Source organism: Perissodus microlepis, chromosome 23 (assembly GCF_051167445.1).
Source record: "Perissodus microlepis isolate ML-2025 ecotype Zambia chromosome 23, ASM5116744v1, whole genome shotgun sequence".
Classification (NCBI taxonomy): Eukaryota; Metazoa; Chordata; class Actinopteri; order Cichliformes; family Cichlidae; genus Perissodus; species Perissodus microlepis.
The window spans coordinates 6,609,062-6,632,518 of NC_140482.1; the positions used below are offsets into that span (position 1 = coordinate 6,609,062).

The 23,457-nt window shown below is 45.1% G+C and overlaps 1 protein-coding gene across 2 annotated transcripts in view; it reads right to left on the minus strand.

Moving 5' to 3' along the window:
* The window catches only part of nrp2a (neuropilin 2a), a 62,477-nt gene extending 39,347 nt beyond the window's left edge, over positions 1-23,130 (minus strand). For both annotated transcript variants that reach the window (XM_084920337.1, XM_084920338.1), the window contains exons 1-3: positions 22,186-23,130; positions 12,906-13,083; positions 2,692-2,873 (exon numbers count right to left, since the gene is read on the minus strand). In XM_084920337.1, coding sequence (XP_084776463.1) covers positions 2,692-2,873; positions 12,906-13,083; positions 22,186-22,261 — 436 coding nt within the window. In that variant the 5' untranslated portion in view covers positions 22,262-23,130. The remainder of the gene's footprint in view (positions 1-2,691; positions 2,874-12,905; positions 13,084-22,185) is intronic.
* Between the last annotated feature and the right edge of the window lie 327 nt (positions 23,131-23,457).

Here is a 23,457-nt window from a genome sequence, read left to right on the forward strand (position 1 = left end):
CAGACCTGCATTGTCTGACTTCCAGACACAGTGTGGTGGGGTCAGCCTCAGCTGTCTGTTTAAGATGGGGAGGAAGCTGAAGACACGCACACAAACACACACGTCTCCCAGCTGTTTGCACAGATTTCTATCTGTCAGGACGCACCCTTTAAAAACACACACAGACCCATAAACACAACCTCCCAACCTCGACACTGTACACACAAACTGAGTTTTGTGCAGCTACATTCAAACAGACTGGACTAAAATTCATTTCTCCATCACCTCCCAAAAATAAAAGCGTGCAAAAATGCACAACGCCTTAATCCGTTAAGAAGGGTAAAAATAACGCTTGCACAATTGCCACTTCTCCTCTAGTAAGTAAACACACCTCAGCCTCGGATCTCTGTGTACCCGTCAGAAGTTGTAAGCTGTTTAGAGGGCCCGGGCCTGCCACGGTAAGACAAACAGCCATGATGAGAGAGCGTGCAGGCGCTGGGAACGCCGTAATTAACACATGGCCTCAATCACGCATCCTGAATTCATTTCCACTCTCTGACTCACTCCTTCTTTGTCAGTTTGTCTCCCTTAACCCCAATCATTTTCCCTCTCAGTTTGTCCCTCTCTCTCTACCTCTCTGTCTCACACACACACAAACATACGGGTCTCTCTTCCCGCCTCCACATACAAACATACATAGAGACAGACAGAATCTCGCACAACAAGCTGAGTGGAACCACCCACACATGCAGCCAGCAGACACCTACATGTGCTCGCACAGTGACACCAGCTCTTACACCCCTGTATTTATACCAGGATCTTGTTAAATGCACGGCAACCGCATCCCCCCCACCACAATCCACCAGCCTTCAATCCATCTATGCGTGAGACAGATGCAGTCAGTTATACTGCCAGGGTCTGAGCTCGGTGTCCTCGGTAACATCAAATTTGGGTCACACTCATTTGACACAAAGCCAGGGACATTTCTTCAAAGGTGGGAGGTGAATTAACGAATTCTTTCTGTTTTCGTGGTTTTAAATCGAAAAGCATTTCCAGACCCAAATCAGGAGTTACCTATAACTGCTGCAGAGACAATACGCTGGCAACTCACTTGTACATAAATCTTGTTCCCCCCGAGGCCACCTGACCAATTCACCTCACCTCCTCCCACTATAACTCACACACACAAACACACAAGCGCCACTAAAACAATACTTCAGCCTTGCCCGCAAAGCGCACTTCACCTCGTGCACTTTGACGACTTTTGAGAAAATTCAATTTCGCCACACGCTCGTCCCCATCAATCTCCTCGCCTCTGCCTCCGCTCATAAACCTTTGACCTTAAGTCAAACTCCCAAGTAGCCTCGGAGCTCTTTCCATTTTCCATCATCCCACAATAACCCTTCCCACACCCCAGTCTTCCTAACGGCCCCGGAGGAAGTGTATTCTTGCTTCATATAAGAACGCATTCCTCACGTGCTTTGAGGCAACTTAAAAGTTGTTGTTTTGTCCTCGCTCTGTAAGTTTTGCCTGCATACCCGGTCCCCTCTGCTGAAGTAAATTACTGGGAAAGTGATGGGATGAGTGATTGCGGGTTTTGGGCCGCTAACATGAAGGCGAAGGAGGCGCATGATGACAAAAAACCATTAACTTGAGTGTTTTTGAGAAGGGGAGCCTTACGTTTGATGAAATATGTCCCACACATAAACTGTAACAAAATGATGCACACTGTTTTAGGTTTTGTTGTTGTTTGTTTTGTTTTTCATGTAATATAAAATATTGCTTGAATTGCCCAAAAAAGTCTGCAGAAAAACAAGAAAATTAAGAAAAAACACAATGAACTGTGTGGCGTTATTGACTAGGGGTGGGTTTTAATAATCGATTCATCGATTAAAATCGATTCTGGCTTGGATAACGTGATATCGATTCATTAAAATCCTGAATCGATTTTTTTATATAAATGTATTTTGCCGAAAATTCCAGAATCTCAGGTGAAACGTCACAAAATTTTGACAACCACCAAACATTTAAAACAGTAAATAAGAGCAGGAACACGGCTTCTGCACAAAGACGTAAACACAAAGCGCAGACCCGCGGATCAGAATCAGTGAGATGTCGCCTTTCTCACCCGACGGCACGGACACGGTCGGGGCTGAAAGCCGACAGCTCGCTGATTCTGATGTTTCGGCGGGTCCGCGCTTTGTGTTCACGCCCTTTTTGCGCTGATTCTAAAGCTGTTAGTTTGATCTCTCTCCAAACAATATTGACTGAACCAGCAGCAAAAGAAGATCCAAACTACGCTTCACATAAACATCGTCATGAATTCCCTCTGACTTTTGCTGTTTTGCTTCCACCACGATAAAATCACACTTCATGAACAGCTCTCTCTCTCTCTCTGTACTTCAAGAACAGTTTCCCGTGCCTGTTTCTGGAATATTATGTTTTTGTTGCTGCTTTTTATGCAGTTTTTGCAAAGCTATATGTGGAAGGAAACTGTGACTTTGGACAAGCTGATAGCATAAGATGTAAGTACAACTCCTCCGGCTTCATATGCAAAAAAAATTATTGTGCTAGCTTACGTGGTTGCAGTGCTACCGGGATTTAAAAATAGTTACGCAAAACGGAGCGTGCCCACTCCGATCGGCTTTAAAGGGTTAATGTGGCACTAAACAGACCCAGCTTTAAGAACACAACCCGTTAATGCTTCCTTACCTGTTTTGAATATCTCGTAGCGCAAAGAGAAGCCGGCTCCCTGATGGGCGTAGTCGGAGACAAATCTGATTTGGAGGGATGGCCCAGATGAGATAATTGGCCCTGGGGCGATGTTGCTGCAGTGCCGCCCCAAAACATCGGCCGTCTCTGAAGTTCCATCGCGGATCTCTATGAAGTCGTATCTGAAAAGAATAAGAGAAATGAATTAGATTGTTCTCTTAAAAGCATTCCTTAAAAAAATCCTAGGATGCAGCATACTCAGAGTTTAATGCATCAGGAAGGGATTAAAAAAGGTAAAGAGATAAAAGGAGAAATGTAGAGGGGAGATAAATGTAGATAGTTATGGGGTTATGCAATCGGCTCAGCTAATAAAAAACAGACAGGTGTGGATCTATTTACCGTCAGAGTTCAGCCTCAGGACAGAATACACAGAGCGAAATAGCACAACACAACTTCAAGACACAAATAAACATCTCTGCCACACCTCATATGTGCTGCTTCCCCTCAGCTGTATTCAATAAATTTAGCTCTTATGACCCAGTTCTGCTTGAGACAACAAGCTCAGATCCCTCTGACATCAGCTCGAGGTTAGCTCTCGCCATTTTACCAAATCTTGGATAACAGGAAAGAAAATGAAGAGAGGGCTGCGTTTGAGCAGAACGTAATTGAACAAGTGGCTGCAATCTGAGGGTGAAGACTGGGGCAAATGGATGGATTTGTTAATAAGAGGCGCAAAAATAGGCAGGAGCTCATGAAATAGTAAAAAGGTGAAGGCTGGGGGGGGGATGATGACATTAAGGTGAAGGAGCGGAGAGTAAAATTGGTCCAAAGAAATGCACAGGCACCTTGCTTATTAGCTTACACATGCTTGAGCTCTTGGCTCATTTTGACCTTTGACCAGCTAACTGACCCTGAATGATAAAAGCAAATTCTCAACTGGCAGGCTACTACGCATGTGTGTGTGTGTGTGTGTGTGTGTGTGTGTGTGTGTGTGTGTGTGTGTGTGTGTGTGTGTGTGTGTGTGTGTGTGTGTGTGTGAAAAACACACACAAAGAGGCAGCCCAACCAGCTGATCCAAAATTAACCCCGAGTGTCACTCCTGTGCCATTATTAGACATAAGCGGCGACACAGAGTCACAGAGTTCAGTCAGGATCATTCAAGTCAAAAGAAGATTGTTATTTCCATCCGTCTGTCCTGGGAGCAACAAGACCCACCGCGATGATCATGTGGGGTACAGGATGAAAGAAGAAGCCGGTGGGTTGCAAAGTGGCTTGCAGATGCACCACAGCTGCAGGCTGATATTTAGTATCTGTTTCCCTTTAAGGAAAATACTACATGGATGGATTTTACAGCATCAAAGTTTTCCAAATTTCCACTTTTGCACTTGTTTTCCACAAGGACACAAAGTTTAATGCAGATATGTAGCCTGCATGAGATAACACACATAAAATATGGGTCTAAAGATTTTTCATTGATATTCATGTAGGCAAAAAAAAGTCTCTATGAATGGTAGACTAATTTGGTCTCCTTAGCTCCCTTAAAGGCTAGCGAATACTACGCAGTGTATGAAAACACAGCCCTGCCTTGGACAGCCATCATTAAATTATATCATAGCTCTGCTGATATGATAAAGATGGAGCTAGTTCATGTTTTGGAGCTGAAAGTGAATCACCAGGTTTCAGGATAGTAATTTTAGGTTGTGTGAATACTGGAAGGTGTAGAAATCTCCATGATTTTTGCTTGTTTCTAACTCAGTGCTGGATTACTGTTTTAAAGCAAGTTTCAATAATTTTCATCCAAATAGTGTCTGAGAGGAATCTGCACTTTTCTATCTCTTATATTCTCTTAAGCATGAGCTTGTTTTGCTGCTGTATGAGTGCAAGATTTGTGTTGTTATTGCATTGCAAGTTGTTGCAACTGTGAATAATTTCCTTGTAATTTTATAATCTATCATGATACTCAATCGTGTTTCTCTCTACAAGTGTCTTTACCACACACACACACTAAACACAAAACACTGGGTTTTCCCAATGTAGCTGACTGCATTGCTGCAGGCACCCTGCAGCTACACCCTTCAAACATACAGGCATGCAAAACGCACTTGCTTCAATTAGTTCGTGTAACAAAGCTGTCACAAAACAACAGGGCTGCTGTTGTCTCGCTAATTAGCGTGACGGGTTGTTTGATGTTAAAAAATCATCGCAGATGACTCCGGGTTTCGGAGCCGCATTCAAACTCAGCATCTCGTCAATGTCCCGAACAGGTAAGCGCTTTCCCCCCCGCGACTTCTCTACAATGAAAAGCGTTCAGAAGAGCTGAGACAAACCAATCAGCTCAAGGCTGTGTTTCTTTGTGGAATCTCAGCACTAAGACTGCTTTTGTGCTGCCTGCTTGGAATAAAACCTGGATTAAGTAGAGTCACTAAGCCTCTTTTTTGGCTATCGCATTCCTGCAGTGTATTGATTCCTATACAGAGCATTCAAGCTAAGACTGCTGATGGAGGGATAATCCCAACCATATTAATCTAGGTCAGAGTGGTACATGCACAGGTGAGGCTCGAAGTGTGAAAATGCTGCAATGAGCCTGCAATATCGCCACATGAAAGCATCTGACCAACAAAAAGAACGTACAGGACGAGGCGAGTTAATTAAACCAAAAAAAAAAAGAGTACAAAGGACATGCACTTTGGGAAATAAAGGAATCTCAGGTTTGATTTGGCCTTGGGAAGATTTTCAGGTCATGGTTTCAGAGAATATTTTAAAGCCGAGATGAAGGTAAGAAGGTTTATATATGAGGCAAAGGAGGGTTTAACGAAAACAGTGCCAGAGTTGGATTAGGGGGGAAATGCAAGACACACAGAGTCTGAAGCCTGACCCGTTTACTCTGGTCGCAGCCAGTTGATGGGTTTGTGGACTTGTAGCTTTTTCATTATGTTCATTTCAAGGCTAGTTGTTGGCTTCTGCAGAACTTCGCACACAGCTATGTTACCTACGGAAAGGTGTTTAGCTACAACTGTACTGTCACACCTGTTAGCTTGGTTGGATCGTGGTGGGATCACATTCATGCCACGAACAAACTGCTCTGGAGTTCATTTAGAACCCCACCAAGACCACCTCCTCCAAAGGGTCTCGGTTTTGGTCTGCACTTGAGTGGAATTACTGTGTCCACTTCTGCACAGGTGAACCAGAGTCTGATTTAAACCAACCAAACACGGCTGGTGTGAAAGCAGCCTTAGGCTAAATAGCATGATAGCCTGATATTGCTACACCTCCTGAACCGGTTTCAACAGTTTCACTCTCTCTGCCTCTCTCTTACCAATTTTTATTATTACTTTTTTAAAAATTCATAAAGCTTAAAGTTTCAAAGGTGCACTGCGACATGTTTCAGTCTTCTTGCACGCTCCTCCAGTCTAAGCTTGTGATGACGACTGGGGCTCAAGCCAATCTGCACAAAAGAAGGCCTGAAGAGCTCTCCTCCTAGTAAGTAAAGAAGCTGTTGTCCAATACTCTTATACGTGTCTTGGTTGTAATCCTGCATTACAGAGGCGATCGTAGAGGCTTTAGTGGCAGGCTCCAACTGTGAGTCTGTGAGAGCCGCGGCCATCCCTTAAGTACGCCTGCTTAGGGCTGTTACTGACACATGCTTTAGGGAAAACACACACTCAAAACATGTGCCAACAAACACACAAAGACAGACGTGTACACAGACACATGCCGGCATAGACAAGCACATGCGTGCGCGTACACACTCGATGCTGCATCACCAACGCCGAGGATAAAAGGCCCGCGAAAGAGCTGAGAGCCTAATTAGGTTTTAATTGATTTTGGAGTGGGTCTCTATCCTTCTCTCCCCTCTCCCTCTCTCCTGTCGTGGATTAGCGTCAGTGAGTGAGTGTTCCTCAGATGTGATTATTGACCTGTTCGCTCAGCCTCTCCCCAGGCTCTGATGAATACTTGCATGAGGACCTGACGTGTGAGAGCCCACTGTCTGTCTCTCCCAAGCACACACTTGATTGCATTCCAGGACACTGCGCAGACACACACATAAATCATTTGCACATGCGCACTCGCACATCTGCGCCCATGAAGGTACGCATTAGCGCCGCGTCCCGCTCTCTCTCACACACACACGGAAGCAGAAAGCCCCCATCCAGATCCAGATTCCTCTAGGAATTGTTTTGATTCAAACTCCACCTTTCTGTCTGACACCATCCATCCCCAACTTTCCGTCTGTCTGGTGGTCTGTCTAGGTCTGCACAACCAGCCCTGTGTTAGGGAACCATTATGGGGGGCAGCAGTTTCGCCCACCCTCATTTCCCCTATAGAATATAGCTGGAACAGAGGGAGAAGGTTAGAGAAACTAAAAACCCTTAAAGGCCAGTAATTCTGCACCAGCCCAGACACGTCTTCTCTTCCTCTGATCTCATATATCACGACACCCCTGCGACAAAACAACTAATTGCCTTTCACACATTTTGCTGTTTGCTGGGGACCGGGGACATTTCCTGCAGGCAGCAGTGCCTCAGTACAACCAAACGCAGGCCCAAAGCGAGTATACATACACACCACAAAACAGTGTAAAACTCTACATTGACACACAGCAGAAACTGTAAAAATAGGCTATAAAAAATCGAGAAACCACTAAAGACGAAACTGGTACGAGCAGTACTGGTTTCTTTTAAGAGATGCCAAATGAGTGCTGACGGTATCATAAACAATGAAGCTGCTCTGGAAGATTACTATACATGATGACACTTTATCTAAATTACTCAGAGCATCCTTTTCTGAGGTTTACGTAGCAAAGATTTATTTATTGTCACATATTTGACAATAATCAGTGCCATTAAACAATGTGAGCTGTGCTTGTATGGCACCTTTTAGCCTTGCTAGAGGAGAGTAGTAGAATGAGCACTATTTATGTGAGGGGGCAGATTTAACAACCTATCTTGCGAAGAGTCGACGGTCCGCCCTATTCGCTATCATCACCCATCATTTAGCAGGTGTTATTGTGAAATCTGGGAACTTCTCATAGCCAACATTAATCTTGATGTGTTCATTTAGGCAGATCTTCTAAGCAGGAGCTTGTGGAGAGATATGAGGTTGCAAGTCTTTGTTAGGTGTTAAGTCTTTTTGCAGAGCACTGTTTGCTTATATATTTATAGGCCTTTTATGCCTCTGTGGCCTTACTGACCCTGCTAGTGGTCACTATGCAATAATGTGCAGTCAGTCTGGTCATTCCCCTTTAGGGATCTGCTATATACATTTACAGTCCTTGCTGGTACCGTCCTCCTGCATCTTTTGTGAAATCAGCACATGAGTTCTCATCTAACCACCCTTCTGTAAAAGAGCTAGCTTTGTGTATGTGTTTCATTTAGTTTATTCTCAGTGCCTACACAAAGCATTTTCTGGGAACTTCAGCACTATGTAAGAGATTAACACGTAATTTGCCACGGGTGCGTCACTGTCTCCTTGATTTATTTTGTTTATGCTGTTAAAAGGGGAACAGCTGTTCTCGAGCATCAGGAAATCAAACTTGGCCGTACCCTCAGACACTCGGGGCTGTCGGCTGAAATGATTTCCCCCCTTCCTGTTGCCTGTGTTTCTCCACCCGTTTTTTCTACTTCTCAGATCTCAGAGAAACCTCAAGACCCCGATCCAGTAAACAATGAGGCGCTGTCTTTGGCTTTCTTTCGTCCGCCTCGCCGCGATTTACACAAGCAGAGGCAGAAATTAAGCAAAGGCACACACACCCAGATATTCACATATCTGAACACACACTCCCTCCCACCCGCAAAGGGGACTCTAATAAGCCATAAGTGCCTCTGAAATATTAACTAGATGCTGCGAGAGAAATCCCAGCAGATCCGCGGGGGCCTGCCATCTTCAATCTAGCCCCCTCCAAAAAACAAACAGCACTTCTCCTTCTCATCTCCTCATGCCTCGCCGCCCTCCCCCTTGCTGTCCATCACGAGTTCATGCTTACAGATGACTCGGGCCAAACCACTGACCACAGACTGTCTAGGCTCAGCCCCAGACCTTCTAGTGCAGCATCGATCGGAAGCATCAAACTATAAACGCTGTCTGCACTGAAGCCGTGACCCTGCTGACTCTCGCTGGACGCGTTTCACCTCTATCGAAGCATGTTGGCCGTTGTGCTTTCCTCGCACCGCGGCGTAGTTCATCAACTCTGATTACATTTGTGACAGATGAATACAGAGACAACAGTGCTGCAGCTGCACCGGGCTATCCTAATCACATGCTGGGTTTTTACGGTTAATTGTACCAGTTAGCCATTATATCATCATTAAATCCCGGCAGCTGTGTTGACTGCTGGACGCTGATGACCATGATTGTGTCCTAACTGTAGGCCAAGTGCCAGATGTTGACAGATATGATCCTGGAACAACTCCCTCCTTTAGCCATGACCTCTGGGAGCTCGTCTGTCCTTCCTTTCATCCTCAGCCATCATCCTTCCCTTTCCCTTTTTGCACCTTCTTTACTTTCCTTCCCCTCTGGCTATTGCTGATCATTTATAGATTTCCCATTACAAGCGGAATACAGACATTGATCCCACCCCTCCCTCGAGCTCTAGCAAAAAGGCGATATCACGCATAGAAACACAGAGCTGGTACGTGTGTTGGTGGCACTTCTCGCTGTGGCCAGACATGTCACAAGCCCCGGGGGGTGGGGATGGGTGTGGGGGGTGTCTAGCTGTGTGTCTGAAGAGTTATAAAGTTATATAATAAAATCTTTCCACCTCAGGCAGACTGCATTCAATAACAAATAACCAAATAAAAGTGAGAAAATAAAAACCGGGAAAAAGTGCAAGAAATGGATCTTCTTGAATGACTGTTTTTGTGTCTGTGTGTGTGTCTGTGTGTGCGCGTGCACCCACCCGTTTCAATGTTTAATTCAAGTGCATGAAAATAAAACACCTCCTTGGGCGGGAGCGAGAGGGAGAGAGGAAGAACAAAGGGAGAGATGGAGGGAAGGAAAAAATCGGAGGAGGGAGACGTCGAGAAAGAGAGCTGGAGAGAAACGCTCTCTCTCCCCTTCCTCGACTCCTGGTATATCACTAGGTAGCATCCTGGGGCTTGGTGATGGCAGATTGCATTAGAGATATGGGCCTGATATTTCATCTAGCCTTTATTACATTTAGTTCGCATCAATCGGCTGGCAGCCTGGAGGTAAGAGCTATTTGGCACATGGCCGGACTCCCCCTGAAATGAAATCCTGAATTAAAGTGCCACCTCAGACATGGAGCGCCTGCATAAGGCTCACGATTTGATTGCTGCAGTCGAGCCGCTGTTTGGCTTCGTTACATCGCACTAGTACTGACTGTTTGAACCCGCCGAGGGAAAATCACCAGCTGGCAGGGGATATTAGCGTTCAGAAGCCTTGCCTGAGCTGACCAAGCACTTTTCTCAGTTTTATAAAGGCCTAAAGTGCCTTGGTATGGGGTGGGGGTGGTGAGGTGATGACTGATGAGCACTTTTACACCGACAGGTTGCGTGCTTAAGAGCGCACGTGCACGCGTGCTTTATAAGCATATCCAAAAACACATGTTCAGCCTTTCATGTGACCATTTTTCCCCCGTTTCCTGCGTGCTTCCATGATCAGCAGTCCAGACACCACAGCCCTGCGTCTTTCAGGTAACACCGCTCCGGTTTTCTGCTCTGCCATCTCTGTAATCCCACCTGTCACGCAGATTTTCAGCCCCGGCCGAGATACCGAGCCCTTCCCTCCTCCTGGAAAGCCCTCTGGCTCCCCTTGCCCTAACCTCGCAGGGAGGACCGTGAAAACATGCAAAAATCTCCTCTCTGCTCACTCTCTCACACCGCCATGCCTAATCATACAGGCAAGAAAAGGAAGCAACCCGTAACAGCGCTACAGGGCCTGGATCAATCCGTGTAAAAAAGAAAAAAAAAAGAAAAGCATAACACGGGATGGAGAGAGGAGGATTATCAAGCCCTATTTTGCTGTTTTCTGTGCCTTAAAGGGTTCTCTACAAAACACAGAAGGGCACACTGGTGTTAAAGGTGATGCATAAAAACATGTTGGCATTATTCCCTATTTCTTTCCAAACTGGGGGGGTGGGGGTCACCAGAGGTGTGATGGATAGAGAAGGATGCTAACCGTACAAACTTGCAAAACGTGCTTGCACAGTTACTCACTCATAAACGCCCACTCACACTCACACACTCATACATACAGGATGAAGGGAGACTGAGTGGGGGTGTGTGTTAGAGGGCACGCCGAGGCCTTGTCCCCTTCAGGCGTGTGTTAAAAAAAAAAATGTTTAAAAAAACCATCCTAATAAGATTGTCTGTACCGAAGGGAAAAAAAGAAGAAGTAGGAGAAGGGGGTATTTCAGTTTCTCTTCCTCCTCCCTCAGCCTCCTCCTGCCCTGCATGCCTTGGGCTGTGAGAAACTGTCTGACACACTGCTTATCAACAGCTGAGGCATCCCTCCCTCCCTCTCTACCAGTCCAGCAGGAAGTGCGGGCACGCCGCATTGCCGACACAGCGATGCTGGTGTCAAAGCGGAGAGGCGCTTTAGTGCAAAAAGATAATTACACAACAAAAAAACACGACGGAAACCTGGAGACTCAAAGGCGGCGACATCAAAATAACATTTCAAGTTCAATGCCGTCGCGGCGCTACCGTGCGAAAAGAACCCGTCAAATATTACAAAACCTTTTCCAACCAAAGCGGCCATTCATGCGCTCATGAAAGCAACGTTTTTTTATTTTGGTTTGGTTTTTCTTCCCCTCTCCCGGCCAGACAAAGCACTTTGTAGACGAACAATGCAAAAAAATAAAATAAATGCAAAAAAAACCCCCATTATTAATTCTTCAATTTACAGAGTGGAGAAGAGAGAGAAAGTGCACTGATAAACTGACCAAATGGACTCATCGTTTGACCAAAATTGGTTGTATATAAAATTGAATTAAACAGTAGAGACTGGGAGCTTTTTCCACCCTCCCACTACCGTCTTCCTCTGAGGTCATAGACAATAGAAGACCATATGATTTGGATTATTTATGTCTCTGAGAAAGGAAACTGACCAACTCGCTCATATCGAGATAAACAGCTGGGTCTCGTTCCCTTCTATTACTTCTTAAAGCCTCCCCTGTTTATTCTCTCTCGGCCCACCCTCCAATGTCTGACTTCAAAATACATCATGATTCATTTTCTTACATCCTATCTTATCATTCTGTCTTTACTGCCCAAAAGCAGACGCCGACTTCCAAATGTTGCTTGGCATTTGATTATCAGATGGAGGGGGGATTAGAGCTTTATAGTCTGGGTAATGCTGGCTGATGCCTTCAAAAGTAAATTTCAAATTTTTACATCTGTCAAAAATCTTCCCAACTAGTCTGCTGTTCTTCAGAAGGTTAAAAACCTCACCTTGTATGGTTCTTAGCAGGATAAAACACAAATACATCCTGGCTGACAACGCTTTTTTTTTTTTTTAAAGCTTAACCAGCGGAAATAACACAGGAACTTATTATTAAACTATCTGAATCATTCTTTCCATTTGTGTTTTATTGTTTTATTGCGACCTGTTTTTCCTCGTCTGTATTCAAGAGTGTGTGAAAGAAGCAGAAAACCTTGGGATGTGGAAATGAGCAGCGTTTCCTGTCCTCTAAAACACAGAGGGTTGATATTGCAGCTGATGTGCCCTTGAGCAAGGAATTTAACCCCCATAACTGCCTGGGAGAAGGCGACTAGCATCCAGGACAAAATGAGTTTAATGGTTATGTGCTTCTACGTGGAGCTTATGTGCTTTCCATTTTCTGAATAAATAATTATGTCAGAAAATATAAAAAGAAAACCACAGTCTACCTAATGGTCTGCTATTCACAGGAAGCCTGCAATCTGCAATTAAAATTTCCTTTGCGATTGACCTGTTGTGGTCAAAATGCGGATTACGTTTCAACAGCCTGGAATTGGGCCAAACCACCCGGCACTGAATTATAACAGTATGTAAAAATCTGTGCGCCTCAACTGGAAATTACTTATTTGAGATACGGATGCTTTCGCAGCATACTAATGAACGTGTCAACATGAATCATCATTCAGCCACAATAATAGCACACCATCTTACTGGTGAAGCCAATTTTCCCCTGACAGAAAAGAGTGGGTTTTATGGACTGCACCATTATGACCCGAATCCAGCTCCTTCCCCCCTCCCCGGCCTTCCCGTCTTACTTGCAGTCGAGCCTCTCGATCTCAAAGTGGGGGTTGAAGTTGAGGACGATGCGCTGCGAGGGCTCTGGCGCCGTGATGATCCAGTGGCAGTTCTGGTGTGGGGGGTACTCCAGAGGATAGCCAGGGGAGGTGATATAACCGGCCTCGCTGGCATCTAGCAAACCTCCGCACTCCGGCGCTGTGTAAGAGACAGAAAGGTGAGTTAGAAGGTGCTGGGAGGTACTGACTATAAAGCAGGTGAAGAGGAGCGGTTAAGAATGTTTTATGCATGTTTTTATTTTAAACATAATTTGATGCATTTCTACACAGCGTCATTTGCAGGGCAGACTCATTTAAAGCACTGAAAAATAATAAATAAATAATAAAAAAAGCTTGAGGAAATGATGCGCTCCCCTTGTGCAGCATCTCAGTGGGCGCCCCTTCATTTACCTTGCTTCTCTATATGAAGATGGGATGAGCAACAAATGAACAGTAAAACAAAAGAAAGCAATTTAGGCTGTCAGTTAGGAGGAAATTGGAAAAACTTCTCCATTGTGGATTCTCAATGCAAGCAGGCCACATGGGTAAGCTATTAAAACAATAAAAGATCATTACTGTTGCATTTGGTGAAAGCGCGCACACACACACACACACAGAGAAACACACCGAGCCTTTTTCACCCTCTTCCACACCCAGGCTCTTATCTCCCTACTCCCCCATAGGGAGCGTTCTCCAAGTGTAATTGTTGCTCCTGCAAGCCAATCTGCAAACATTAGGACACATTCCCTGATCCTATCACGCTCTCCCAGGAACAATAGCTTGCCAATAGCGTAGCTCTGCAGGCTTAGACAGGAAGTGACACGCAGACGGCCTGTCTAGCTAGGTTCTGGGGTTCACCCCTACTCTGTAATGAGAAGCTAACGCGCCAACAAAAGACCCCATTCTCTGATTTCGCCCCGTGAGCCACGGCGGCTCTCGCTCTCTCCGTTATCTCCCACAAACATGCTAAACACATAAACTCACATGCACATACAAAAGAAACATATATGAGTATTCTGCACACATGCACGCACAAAGCCCGGCAGCCTTGTGCATATTGGTTCTTTATTAATCTTACTCTGCAACAGATTTGAGATATTATCAATTTTAGAGAAAAAAAAAAAAACAGGGGCGCCATGACAACAGCAGGAGCTAGCTTAGCTCAGATGGTCCCAACCTTTTTCATTTGATGTACCACAACAGCTCTAAGATTAATCCAAACTGCTTTCATCCACAATGGTTCTAATGTTTTATTTTATGATTACTGATCAATTTTACCTGTTAAATCTTTTAAAATTCTGTTTGGATAGCATAGTGCTAGCTAACAACTTTAGCTTTTCACCATAGTTTTAGCTAACGTTTTTATCCATTGTTTTAACATCCTATTGTAACACTTTGTACATACATTTTACTTTTATTTAACTTCTTGTTTGCGTTTACTTCTAACCATAATCTTTCATATTTACTTATCTATTTTCTGTGTTGACTTTTACCGGTTAGCCATTACTTTAAGAAGTTACTGCTCGGGTCGGTTCAATTCTTGCTCTTTTTTGGATTTTCTTATTAGTTGAGCTAATCTTTTCATGTGCCTGCTGGTTATGGAGAGAAGCACCAAAGACACAATCAAAGAGAGACGTTCAGATAGTGAAAACAGACAAAGAATCCTAAATTGAAATCTATGGAAGAATATCTTCCAAGGGATAGAAAAAAATAGACTAGGATAGACTCTTTAAAAATGTATTTTAGGGCAAAGTCATGACTTGTTAAGCGTTTCTTTAAGATTTGACTGATTCTTTCCATTCATTTCTTTTTGTCCTGGTGAAAGTTAATTTAGATAATTCTTCTAGAAGGACTTTGGTTGGACCTGAAGTACACTCTGGGCTAACTGTATCCCTGTTTGGCAATCCCTTGTTTAGCTTATGTTTGCTGATCCTCCAGTGAGATCTTTAATAACCAACACGATTTTGAACGCAACAACAGACAAATCCTGTTTCACTACAGTAGCGGACGTTCGTAGGAATACATATGAGGAAGGAAAGGAACTGAGACAGGAACATGAATCATATGGCATTAACAATGTGTCACTAAACGTTGGCCTTAACCACTCAGCTACTGGAATGAATCCATTATTGACATAAATGGGTTGATATTTTTGCCTGTTTCTTTCAAATTTCTGTGAAAGCACCAATAAAGGAAACAGAAGGAAAGATAAGGGGGGGAAAAAACAGCACCAAAGGCTTGAAGTGTAATAGACCCTTCAAGTGTTGACATTTCCACCGCCTATTGTGCTTAAAAGGCACACTTAGATTCTCTGACATTTGATAGAGCTGCGATGGCTTCCTTACTTTGTTACTGGAGAGGAGCAACGCCCACGCTCACATCAGGCACACGCACACACACAGAGCTGCCGGTGATTTCATGGGAGCGCATGACTCCAGCCGCCCACATGCGTACGCACAGATACAAACTACTGCACAAATATACACACACGCAATTTTAGCCATAAGTGCACACATGAATACATGCTTTAACGCACTCCCACGCGTTTAGGTGCACGTATAAACACACGGAAACACAGAGAGCCACTGCACAATGTTCAAAGGACCACCCACACACACACACAAACTCACTTCCAAAAACACGCAGAGGGCCTGTCAATCACAGGAGGGAGGAAAAAAATCACTAACTGAAATTTTTCAAAAAGATAGCAGGGATAGGAAAGAATGACAAAGACAGACAGAAAGACCGACACACACACACACATAGACACACACATGCACAGACATCTCTTTATCTGCCGCGGCTGTGCAGACAGACAGTCATTGTTGGGAAGCCTATGGAGGGGACGGTGTGCAAGAGGCTATCAGCGCGCAGAGCCTCGGCAGATTAAGTCGTTTGGGGAGAATCCTGCAGCCTCAACACTTTTTTTCCCTGAGCTGCCCATTCAGTGGCCTCCAAAGGAGGATGAAGAGGAGGGATGCAGGAGAAATGACAGAACGAGTGGGAAGAGAAGGGGGGATGAAAGGATTACAGTAGGAAAGGAAAATGGGAGATGTGACAGAGAGGATGAGGGTGAAGAAAGAGGATGAAGAAGAGCAGAGGGATGTGAGGAAGGGTGGAGGATTGATGGCGAGGCGATGGATAAAACACGGATTGAGAAAGAAGGGGAAAGATTGATCGGAGGGGGGGTGAAGGCGGCAGGCTGGGTTGATTCATGATGGGCGGTGGTGAGCACATAGGTGGGAAGAGCGAGGGAGAGGAGTGACAGGCGCGGGGAGAGGGAGGAGGCGACAAAAGGTGATGAGGAAGGGGAAAAAAATACAGGCAGCCGAGGAGGAGAGAGAAAAGATGGAGAAAGGAGCGGGTGCATGTGTGCAGCGCAAAAGAGCCTGACGAGCCTCATTAAGACATGACTGCTATCCGGTGCTGTCCTGCAGATGCCGACCCCCAGGGGGAAACCTCTGTCAGTCACCTCTCACACACACACACACACACACACACAGGCAAACATGCGTGTGTGCAGTTTGGTGGGTGTTTGTTTGCGGCTGATGAGAAAAAAATAAAATAGAAGAAGGAAAGTGACAGATGTGTGTGTATTCTCTTCTAATTTTTTGAATAGCTCGCCATTATGAGGATGCTTATATGGTACAAATGTGTGTGTGTGTGTTTCACTTTAAAGCAGAATGTTTGGGTGTGAACAGAACTTGTGGTGCTGGATGAGTAACAGAGGGGAAGCACTCAGGAGCTGCCAGCGAGCTCCACGAATTACACTGTCTCTTCTACTAGAGCAGCCCATCTGTCTGCACACAAACACTCACACACAAAGTGCTGCATATGTCCCTGCCATGCATGGACCAAGGCCCTATTACAATGAACAATGCCACTTTTATGTATGTGTGAGTCTTAAGAGTATGTTTGCAGAGCTGCGTTTTGAGTGGATGGAACTGAAATCCAAAAGACATAAAGCACAGCGCAGACTGTATCAATGAAATGAATTAATGACTTTTGTGTGAGTGTGTGTGCGCATTTCTTTTTTAGTCGCTCCTGAGACGTCTTCGCACCCAATGCGAGTGCCTTTATCTTCATTATCTGAGAAAATGTGCATACGTCTGCATGTCTTAGCTCAGGTTTCTGCAGCATGTGTGAGTTCGGCTGCACGTCCCGCCGCTCTTATTTCTATTAGCTGCCTTATCGGGGAGGCACGGCGTCACGCTCTGGGATAAGCCGCGAGTGCGAGGAGAGGCGCTGATAAATCCCTCCATCATTCCTAGTGTCTCTCGTCCCGTCCCTTGCGCCTGCTCCCTCCCCGCTTCCCCACCTTAATTAAAAAGTGCTATCACCCAGAGTGAGGGAATACGAGGGGAGTGAGTGGGCAGCACTCATGCATTCAGACATTCAGAGAGCATGGGGTTGTCTCTCTGACTGCTTTTAATCTCACCCATTCGACACTAGGCTGGGCCAAAGGAGGGAGGGAGATGAAGAGGTGGGGACCTGCTTTAAGACCTTTTAGGTCAAACCAGTGTGCGCCTCAGCAGCAGGGAGCGTGGCCCACCCAGTCATAGATGGTTGAGTTTAGTCAATATGCTGGTTTCAAATGTTTCTTGTTGCCGTATTCAAAATAAAAGCGTTAAGAGAGAGAGACTCATGCTTTCTCTCGCCAGGTACTCCGACTTCCCCCCTCAGTCAAAAGACACATGTTAGGCTAATTGGTGAGTCCAAATTGGCCATGGATGTGATGCAGGTAAAGTGTACAGGTGTATGCATGCAAGGAAACAGCAAGATTGTTAATAGACCAGAAATATAAAAATAATGAGACAAAAACTGTTGCACTTCTATCATCCAGCTGGTTCTTTATTTCTCATTCCACGTTCATATTAGTTTAATTAACCAATAACTTTATTTCAGAAAGACATTTGAGACTCATTTCACTTTTTTATGCTCTATTCTTGTCGTCGTTTCCTTTCAGATTGAGGAGTCTGTAGAAATAAACCTGAGGATTACAGTTTAACGCCTTTATTCATTCCCTGCATTCTGATTGGACGGCCATAACATTTTCTTGTTCCTGTCAGGGGGGGCTGTGTCTGTGCTTGTGAACATAAAACAAGCATAGAAATCTCTCCCCTCACTGACACAACGCAGTGTCAAATTTACATCTAAAATCAAATACGCTGTAGCTAAACGACGGCGCTCCGCTGAAAGCTGAGCCCGATTTCAGTGGTCACTAGCATGCATTGATGCTTAGGTGGATTTGAGCTTGTGAAACTTGACCAAAAGCAAATAACAGTCGGCTCCAAGAAACACAACAGTCGCTGACAATGGCTTTTTTGTTAAACACTGTTAACTGTGTTTAAAGGGGGATTATTTCTTTTAAGAACTAACAAAAGCCACATCAAAAGCAGATAATATCCCCAAATCCTCTTTGCCTCCCTTTTCTTTCTCCTTCTCTACTCCTCCCTCCCTAACAGGATAAGTGCCCCACGTTAATCAGCTAAATGCACAGCGCTGGCCATCCTGATCAATGGATCAATGGATCAATCGAGTAAACAGATGGTCACTGGTGCCTTCAGCAGGAGGTGGGTGGAGGGGGGGTAATGGTGTGGGCCTAATCCTAAACGCTACCTGGCTACTGTATCACGTCTCCTTCTCCCCCCACCAGTGCACCCCCTTGGCTCTGCGCGCCAGTGTCAAACCTGCACCACCGAAGCACTTTTCACAAAAGATTTTCCCCGTCTAAGGTGGAGCGAGCCTACATCAGCAAGGGAAAGCTGTGAAGAATTGAGCTTCGCTGCAGGAGTCTTGGTGATTTGTTAGCACCCTCTACCCCCCACCTTGCAGAGTGTTACCTTGCAGTGGAACTGACTGCTTAAAAAAAAGGAAGAAGAAAAAAAAAAGTAACCTCTTTTTGGGTGAATTACACTTCTTACAAAAAAAGGCAGTTTCTTCTCTTTAAATTTACACTCCTGAACTGCTTCCTTCTTTTAAGAACCCGCGGTTTGAATTGCAGTAGATTCTAAAACACCCTGCCTCTTGACATAGCTGACCCCCTATGGCTCCCTACCTAAAAACCCAGTCCCCCAGCGCCCGTTAAGATCCCCCCCATGTGCAGCTAATGCGACAGACTGAAAAGACCCAGCTCTGTTTTATTTATGGGGGTCTTGTATTTAATTTCACCCTGAGTGTGGTGAGCTGTTCAAGGGCTTTGTGCGAGCCTGTGACTCTCATACCTGACTGGTATTGAACGGGCCGCTCGGTTTGTCTTTGGCTATGAATGCTAAGAGAGGTGACCTTGTTTTTTTTCGCAGATGATACCTCTGAGGCAGGCCAGATTAAAATACAGAGAAATGCAAAGGATCCTAGACGAGAGGAGAAGACAAGAGGCAAAGGGGTGAAGGGGGAGAAAAGAAAAAAACATGATGTAAGGTGATAAAATTTACTAAGTTCTTTTCACCCTGGAGCTGATATTATTAAATAATAGAAATCCAACTTCTAAAGAAGTCAATACCATGAATGGAGAGGATGCACAGCCGCCCGCTCAATAAACATGCAAATGAGCTGCTTAATGGCTTGAATATTAATGCTTGTGGTAAGGAGTAATTAATGCACATGTCAGCGAGTCAAACTATTGTGATTACAGGACAAATGGAATGGAAGTGACTCTTCTTCGTGCAGAAATATTGCAGCAGAAAACTGCCTGAGGAAGACACACACAAAAAAATGGTGCTTTGTAATGAGGGTGAAGGTGCCACCAGCAGAAAAAAAACAAAAAAAACCCAGAAGTCCACAGCATGACCTGTCCAAGCGCTGAACATCTTTAGTGGATCATTTACCCTGGCACCTCGTAGGATTTTTACACTTAAAAGAGTTTCCTGGCTGGGATGCCTCAGGCGTGCATCTGCTCGTTCCATAACATTACATTTTAGGGGAAACCTTTTGCTGCTGCAAATGTATCAAGTTGCCGAAGCACAGATGGACTCTGTCATCACAAAACAGCAACTCTTTAGAAAACGAAACACTTTAACGTGACTCTGTGTGCTTAACATTCACAAGAGGATCTCTGCTATAGTATTTTCACCCCTGTGGCTGGGGCTTTATCCCACTTTACGTGACGCTGTCCCTTCATGAACCCCGGATGCGATCTGACTCTTGACCCCTGCACACTTTGATGTTGCCCTTTTACTCCACCGTGCTGCTTGATGCGGAATCCACTCAGCTGATCTGGTTTCTGAGCGTTCCTCCTCTTTGTTGCCTTCGTGCTATGGCTCGGTCACTCTTCTGTGCTTTCTTAAACTCTGGAGTCACCGTCTTTCTCCCACTCCCCCTGTCTCTCTGTTTATGCTGCTCTCGCTTTCTCCCTGTTCTGTCTCTGTTCTGTTATCTGTCAGTCTCTCTTTCCTCTGGCATCTGTGTGTAATGTGGCTCTTGAGGGGAGTACAGAGGCAGGGAGATGTGGTGCAGTGTCTTGGCAGGGGAGAGAGAGAGAATAGGGGGGGATCCAGCTTCTTGCCTGCCTGATGACTGCCAAGAGGCCCACATCTGTCTCTGATCAATGGGTACATGCGCAGCCAGTGAAAAACACACTCACACACATTCAGAGGGATGGCTGAGATAGCTGTCCTATTTAAAACAAGTAGCTTTAAAAAAAAAAAAAAGAAGAAGATGATGGGTGCAAATGAAGTGAAGAGAGAGCTTGCCTTTGTTTTGAGGCACGCCAGCGGGTGGTGTTGTAAAGGCTGAGCAGTCATGATGAGCTCACGGACAGCTCCCCAGCCCGCCTACTCCCAGTAGACTACTTATCCAGATCGCATAAAATGTACATCTTACTACAGCGCATGATGATTAAGAAGTAAAAAGCCAGGACTGAGAATCACAGCCACGCGAAAGAAAGACATAAAGCAGTTTTGGGTTTTGTCTTTTTTTTTTTTTTTTTTTTTTTTTTAGCGAAATGCCACCTGATCACCACAGCGGCGAAGAAAAGCGCACATAAATATGAAAAAGTGTGCCACCGTAAATGCGTCAACAAACCGAGACAGGAACGAGTGAGCCGAGCGTGAAGCCATGTGTCATCCCACCAGTGGCGTCACTTCTCTGTATGGTAAAACAAGCCTTGCTCACCACCAACAACAACCACCGGCAGCAGCTTCAAATCTGTCACAATTTCTGTCCGCGTAAAGAAGCGGCACGCGTGAATTTGTAATCCACTCATTTATTTGCCGGCGATCGAACGCATCGCGATCACCCTGATTTTTATGCCACATGGTGAAACCTGAAAATTATTTCCCCCCCTTTTTTTTTTGAAGAATACAAAGGACTCATGTGGTTAAGCTATACCACAGTGCCGTTTCTGTTTGAACAGTAAACTACTTAAGTACCTTAAAGCAAGGCTCTAAATCCATACCAACTGGCTCCTATTATGCTGCTCCTTATCTTCCTAGTTGCTGTTTTTTTCTTTTCTTTTAGACGGCTAAGAGCGCAGAGGTGGCGGTGTGCCTCCACGCCGCCTGGAGCTCTCAGCCTTGGCTTCACCCTGCCCAGACAACCCGGAGGAGCACGAGGAGATACTGAAGGAGAGACTCGTGGTGGCTGATGAAGATAGTGATCCTATTAGTCAACACAACTGAAGCTTGTACGCTTTTACGCACGGGCTCTGTGAGACGCAGACTCTTCACCCAGCTTTAGCCGTTTTCATCACGATGTGCGCAAAAGCATTTTAATCAGGCGTGGGGTTAGTTTATATCCAGAGATGATTAATCAAAGGAAAACAAGTGATGAGAACGGGTTGGATAAACATCGTGTTTAAATTTAACATTCACGCTTCACGGCAAACTATTCTAAGCGTAACAATTTCCACTTTCCGTTTTTCTAAACATTTAATGAACGCATCCATGTCTTTCAGTTTTTAATGTTTTAGTATGATTTTGATGAAACAAGTGCATAAGATCTAAACATTTAAAAACAAAACAAATACAGAGCCTTTCCTCCGCAGGCTGCTGTATTTGCCATATTTAGCAGGAATAAAACATCAACAGCTTTATCATGGGAGCGTTTGTGTGTTGAAATAATTTGAAACATGACTCGGAGACCTGGAAATGAATTTGAAGGATAAAAGCAATTACAATGACCAAGAGAAGATGATACTTAAATGTGGTGCTTATAGTAAAAACACGGTCCCGTGATTTAGAGCAACGTTTAGTGTCAATTAGGCTGTTTTGGCTGACTCAGATCACGAGTGCGTCAAAATCAAGAAGTAACCAAAAAAACTCACCGTTTTGTCCTCTGACTCTTAACGACACATGGCACACTGCCATTAAAAATCCAACCAACGAGAACACAAAATCCATGTTGAATCACACACAAAACGAAAAAACAAAACAAAAAAACTTGTAGATAGTTTCAAGTATCTAATGTTTCCACCTCGCAGGATTGAAATGCTGCCGTTCCTCCAAAAGAAAAAAAAAATCCACAGCCGTTCGGGACCAGCAGTGAAAACTAAACCGCTGTAGTAAAAAGCCCACGGTGTTTATTAAACCATTGGTGGAGAAAAGTGTGCGCCAACTACTTGTCACTGAGAAAAATCTGAATATTTTGTAAGCGCTGTCCTTTTGACTCTGTCCATTTAGCGGAGCGATGCCACCAAACCGCATCCAAAAAAAAAGAAGAAGAAGAAGAAGAAGAAAAGACCCACAGTGAATCAACAAACTCCTTGATCAGTGCTGCGTGCGCTCCGCAGCTGGGAGGCTTCAGGGGATATCTGCGCCTCGCAGAGTCCGGACAGGACAGCAGGCTCCGGGGTGCGCCAACTTCTGACCGATGAGGGGGACTCTCCCTGTCCCGGTATCTCCCTATAACTCTGCGTCCTCCCGCTCGCGGATTTTACGCACACGAGGGTTTGGCTGGTTCTCCGGTAGGAGCTTTATAAGAAACCCGAAGAGAAAAAAAAGTCCAACGGTAACAGCTCTCAAAGCCACGTAAACCCCAGTCCGAAGCTGCTTCCCAGCGAGGCACAAAAGTAACGAAATAAATGAAAAGCAGCGCGCTCTCGATCCTCAGAAACAACGAACATGCCGTGCCTCCTCCTGCAGCACCTCTCCTCTCTGCTGTCTTCGCTCCTCTTTCTGGTAACGGCTCCGTGAAGCCTGCGCTCTGCCCCGACAGCAGCGTGGGTCCAGCCTGTGAGGTGTGCGCACTGTGAGTGTGAGTGATCGCGCTTTTGAGCTGAGCAGCTATCGCGTTACAGTCACTGCGCCTCGGCTCCGCCCCCTCCCGTCGATCGCCGGTTATAGGAGGTGGGGATGGGGGGGTGGGGGGCACGCTCTCCCTCATTCTCTCACTCACACACACATAAACAGATGCATCCTATTTCAAAAGACACCACAGATATTAACTCTTACACAGATGAGACCGAGATAAAACAAACAAACAAACAAAAAAAAAAACCATTCTCATGGTAAACCAGGGGATCACAGCTTCTCCTGGGGCTGTTTAAAAAATGGGCGGGGGTGCAGATGAAGATCAAAAATATATCACAGAGAGTGAG